Source organism: Benincasa hispida, chromosome 9 (assembly GCF_027475165.1).
Source record: "Benincasa hispida cultivar pf3 chromosome 9, pf3_genome.v1.1, whole genome shotgun sequence".
In the NCBI taxonomy this organism is placed as follows: domain Eukaryota; kingdom Viridiplantae; phylum Streptophyta; class Magnoliopsida; order Cucurbitales; family Cucurbitaceae; genus Benincasa; species Benincasa hispida.
In genome coordinates, this window is record NC_143486.1 from 20,770,375 (window position 1) to 20,776,257 (window position 5,883).

The 5,883-nt window shown below is 37.3% G+C and overlaps 1 protein-coding gene across 1 annotated transcript; it reads left to right on the forward strand.

The window, feature by feature from the left end:
* Positions 1-1,946: 1,946 nt before the first annotated feature.
* On the forward strand, positions 1,947-5,391 carry SEC15B (exocyst complex component sec15B). The gene has a single exon (XM_039042012.2). It carries the CDS (start codon positions 2,515-2,517, stop codon positions 4,930-4,932), a length of 2,418 nt encoding a protein of 805 aa, XP_038897940.1. The 5' UTR covers positions 1,947-2,514; the 3' UTR covers positions 4,933-5,391.
* The last annotated feature ends 492 nt before the right edge of the window (positions 5,392-5,883 follow it).

The window sequence follows — 5,883 nt, forward strand, 5'->3', positions numbered from 1 at the left end:
ATAATATAATTTAAGGTAATATGAGAGGAATTTGAATATGATTCAAATATCAAGTATATGAATGAGATTCATTTTATTGAATATAAATATGATTTATATTGAGAGGAATTAAATATTTGGATATGATCCAAATATCAATTATATGGATGAGATTCATATAAGTGAATTTAGTATAAATGTGATTTATATTAAATGTCATGTGTTGTTGAGAGAAAATAAAACCTATAGTTTATGTTGTATTTGATGCAATATAAAACTATAGGCTATATGTTATATTTGATATAACATATAGCATATAGCATATATATATATATATATATATATAATAAAGTAGTTATTATTATATATATATATATATTATTAATATTAATTTAATTGAAATTAATTAAAGGGAAGGAGTTACAACTCCCTCCCCTCATTCTCTCAATTATTATACATGGGATTCAAGTTGGGTGTAGATGATTCTACTTCCTTATTTGGCTCTGTGAGAAGAGTTCTCTCTAAGAGAAAAGTTCTCTGTAGAAACTTTCCTCTCCTCCTCTCCATCTCTTTTCCCTCTTCCAAGGATTCAAGCAAAACCCACAACTCTTACTTGAATCATTTATCCCAAGAGAATAGAGAGGGTTCTCGAATGGTGGTGTCCGTTCTTGAAGAAGGAGATCCGCATGGAGAAGAAGTTTCGTTCGTGGCTTGTACGAGGAAATTCTTGAAGAAAGGGTTATTCAAAGGTAAGGGTTTTCTGAAACCCTATGTAAAGCATGCTATAATCATGTAAATGTATATCTTATTGTTGTTTTATTGTAAAACTTTATATTCACTAAAAATGGGATTTGGATAGATCTTTGCTTCCGCTCAAATGATCTTTTACAAAAATTTCCTTCAATTTTAACAATTGTATAAATCTAAGGGTTCAATTGTTACCAATAAAAGTTTAAGAGTGTAATTGCAACTATCAATATACCAATAATTTTTGCAATTTGCCATTTTTTTAGACAATGTTTAAATGGTATTGCTCTTTGTAATTTTGTCCATTGTCTATTTTAGTTTGTATTTTCAAAATATTCATTTTAGTTTGTTTCCCCTTTTTCAATCATTTAAAACTGAAGTGAAAGTATCAAAATGGGTATTTTATTTTAACCAAATCAGACTAATAATAATAATAATAATAAAGGAGTTGTTTAGGGCTCCAAATTGGAATGGGTTATGCAGGCTATAATAGCTCAATCAACATTTGGGACGTGTGTCCAAAAAGTTGGGGAAAGAGTTATTTTAACCCTCATGTTGCTACTGTATTACTACGTTATAATTCAATGGTTAAAATAACAAACTCTCACTCCCTCCAATGTTTCGACTCCAATCGTCAACGACCACCTTTGTGACTAACTCCAGTGATCACTTTGATAATGACCACCTTCAACCAACCACCTCTGTGACTATCTCCAATGATCACTTCGATAATGACTACCTTCAACCAACTCCGATGATCATCACTGGGAATTTATATGGTAACAACCACCACTAACCCTAGTGACAATCATTGTCAGCAACCACTCTGATGATTAGCTCCTCTTTGACAACCAATTTTAATGACCACCTTTAACGATGACCACTTCTGACAACCAACTCTAAAAGCTATTGTTACCAACGATCTCCAATGGTGGTCTTCGAACATTGCTCAAAACTCAATACTCTAGCATATTAATGTGAGCATGAAAGGCAAATAAGTTAGAGGGGAACATCTCTCGAAGCAAAATAAGGGGACTAAAATAATTATTTTAAAAAGTTTAAAGACTAAAATAGACAAGGTTAAAAATCAAGAACACAATAAAACAAAACTTAAAAATTTATAGAGGCATTTGGAACACTTGAGTTGACTATTATAATTCACTGAATTTTAGTCTGGATAAGAAATAGTAAAAACAGTCATAAAGAGAGAAAGATTTATGAATATAAAATTATAAATATTGTAATAAAAAATATTTCAAATAGTATTACTATAATTAATTATAAGTTATAAATAAATATAAGCGCTACTATTATATTTGAAGCCCAAACATGAAGTCCGACTATAATAGTCCAATCCACCTGAAACAAAGTTGGTAGATTAAAATGATATACAATAAAAGTTGGTCAAAATTATTTTTTTTACTCCCACTTTACTCGTACGGACAAACTTTTACTGCCAGTAAATTATACTCCTCAGGCTACATAATTCGTTCCCGCCGCCGACGAATTACCCGCGTCAAAATCGCCGTCGTCTCTTCCCCTCCGGTCAACATGATTTTTCTGAATCTCCAAAATACCCTTATTCAATCCCCAGATTTCCAACCCGTCAATGCCAGATCAATATCTATTATGTAGTGTCATTTTCGTCAATAAAATATATTGCCTTTCCATTCCCCAATCTTCTTTCCATTTTCTCATGAATAACCAAATCCACCACCACCCACCCCCGAAATTCCCTCCGTTCACAACGCCCATAACCGCCGCCCTGTTGCAGGAATCCCTCCGACCATGAGCTCCACCAAAAACCGCCGGAAGGTGGCTCCGTCAGCCGCTGATTCCGGTGACTCCGCCGATAAACTGGACCAGCTTCTTCTTTCTTCGGCGATCTGCAACGGCGAGGATCTAGCTCCGTTTGTACGAAAAGCCTTTGCCTCCGGGAAGCCGGAGACTCTGCTTCATCACCTACGCGCCTTCTCCAAGTCCAAGGAATCGGAGATCGAAGAGGTCTGCAAGGCTCACTATCAGGACTTCATCCTTGCAGTTGATGACCTCCGATCTCTTTTATCTGATGTTGATTCTCTTAAATCTGCTCTCTATGATTCCAACTCCAAGCTTCAATCTGTTGGTCTTCCGTTACTTTCTTCTTTGGATGCCTTCGTTGAAGCACGGACGGTGTCGCGGAACCTCAATCTCGCGCTTGACTCAGTCCGCGCCTGTGTTAATACCATTGAGCTTTGCTCGAGAGCGAACAAACACTTGGAGGAAGGCAATTTCTACATGGCTTTGAAATGCTTGGACTCTATTGATAACGAGTATTTGGAGAAAACGCCATCGTCGACGCTGAAGAGGATGTTGGAGAAGAATATTCCTGATATTCGTTCGTATATAGAGAGGAAAGTAAGTAAAGAGTTTGGGGATTGGCTGGTAGATATCCGAGCCGTCAGTCGAACTTTGGGGCAATTAGCTATCAGTCAAGCGTCGTCGGCTCGTCAACGTGAAGAGGATCTGCGAATCAAGCAGCGCCAAGCAGAGGAACAGAGTCGGCTTAGCTTAAGAGATTGTGTGTACGTTTTGGAGGAAGAGGATGAAGACGGCCTTGGTGTAGTCGGGGATGATGCGAAGGATTTGTATTCCAACGGCGGAGGTGGACTTCTAGGGTTTGATTTGACTCCGTTGTACAGAGCCTACCACATACACCAGACTTTAGGACTTGAAGATCGATTCAAACAGTATTACTTTGAGAACCGGAAACTTCAGTTAACATCCGACTTTCAGGTATCATCAATGACTCCTTTCCTTGAATCGCATCAAACGTTTTTCGCTCAAATTGCTGGATTTTTCATTGTGGAGGATAGGATTTTTAGGACCAGTGGGGGTCTAATATCAAAAATGGAGGTTGAGAATCTATGGGAAACTGCTATGGGTAAAATGTGTTCTGTTCTGGAAGATCAGTTTTCTAGGATGCAAACTGCGAATCATCTTTTGTTAATCAAGGACTATGTGAGTTTGTTAGGAGTAACTTTGCGTAGATATTGGTATCCAGTTGAACCTTTGCTAGATGTTTTGAGCAAGCACCGGGATAAGTATCACGAGCTGTTGATATCAGATTGCCGTAAACAGATTACTGAGGCATTGTCAGCTGACAAATTTGAGCAAATGCTGATGAAAAAAGAGTATGAATATTCAATGAATGTTTTATCATTTCAGTTGCAAGTTTCAGATATTGTACCTGCTTTTCCCTTTGTTGCACCATTTTCCTCCACAGTGCCCGACTGCTGTCGAATCGTGAGGTCTTTCATTGAGGATTCTGTGAGCTTTATGTCATATGGTGGGCAGCTAGATTTCTATGATGTTGTAAAGAAATATTTGGATAGGCTATTGAGTGAAGTACTAGATGGAGCCTTGTTGAAGCTAATTAGTACATCTGTTCATGGAGTCTCTCAGGCCATGCAAGTGGCAGCAAATATGGCTGTCTTCGAGCGTGCTTGTGATTTCTTTTTCCGTCATGCTGCTCAGCTTTCTGGTATTCCACTAAGAATGGCTGAGAGGGGTAGGAGACAGTTTCCACTGAGCAAAGCTCGTGATGCAGCAGAAGAGACTCTTTCGGGGTTGCTTAAAACAAAGGTTGATGGTTTCATGATGTTGATTGAGAATGTTAACTGGACCCCTGACGAGCCTCTACAAAATGGTAACGAATATGTAAATGAGGTTATTATATATTTGGAAACTCTGGTTTCCACAGCTCAACAGATATTGCCTGTTCAAGTCCTTAAAAGAGTATTACACGATGTTCTTTCTCACATATCCGTGATGATCGTTGGAGCCTTACAAGCAGATTCAGTAAAGAGGTTTAATGTTAATGCTGTAATGGGGATTGATGTGGATATCAAATTGTTGGAAGGTTTTGTGGATAGTCAAGCTCCTATTTTTGCGGATGAGGATATAAATCAGTTAAAAGCAGCTCTTTCTGAAGCAAGACAAATGATTAATTTGCTTTTGAGCAGTCATCCAGAAAATTTCCTGAATGCAGTTATTCGGGAGAGAAGTTACTACAGTCTGGACCACAAGAAAGTTGTCACAATATCTGAGAAGCTAAAAGATTCTTCAGATCGATTATTCGGAACCTTCGGAACTCGCACTATGAAGCAGAATCCGAAAAAGAAATCACTGGATACTTTGATAAAAAGACTCAGGGATGTGAGCTAATTGAGATAAGCATTGCTTTTCCTATTTGTTTCTGCTGGTGATTGAGATGGCAGTTTTCTCTTATTGGTTCTTTCCTAACTTTATTTCCTCTGTCTCCCAATTGTTGTCTTCTGTTTGATTAGAGATGTGCACATTTTTGTATATTATCACATTTATGTAGTTGTTTCATACTTGATTATCTTTGGAAAGTGTCAGCAGAAAACATCCATGGAGATTCGGACTCGAAATACGGTGCTGGTGATAGTATTTTCTGAGCTGAAAACTGGCCGCATCAGAGACTGGTGATGAGAACTGAACCAAGTCCATATTTTGTGGATTACTCATAGACATAAAGGTTTACATGGGCTTCCCCCATAAAATCATTAATTGAGTTCACAGTGAATACCGCTTACAACTGGTAATTTGTCATTTGCTTTTAGTGTTGCCATTCTTTTAATGATAATCTTCCAGTTTTATTCATATATTATTTTTTTTTTTTTTACGTTGTCACGTTGACATGACTGTTTATATGACCATCATGCAGGATAGAGTAGTATATTTTGGGGTTTACCCATTTAACTTTTAAGTGCCATGATCTCTGATTGTAAGTTTTAACTGTTGTGTTTGTTTGTCTTTGTTATTTGTTGGATCGCATGCTTTACAATGTGGAAGATTAAGGAGTTGGAGATGTTTGTGAGGGAGTTCATGTTATCTTAGTTTCATTGTATATGGTGTTCATAATGAAGTTATGCTTGTCAATAGATTCTACTACTGTCTATTGTTGTCACAACTCATCTTAGAGGTCGGTAGAGTAAAATGAGGCAGGGTGTGACAATTCAAGACGTCTTTTTTCTTTGAATTCCAACGTAAAAAAAAAAAAAAAAAATTAAATCTCTGTTGTGTCATGAAACTAGTGCGCTTTGTGTGCTGCATCTCCTTGTGAATAAAGCCCTGGTACTAGAGGAAGTACCA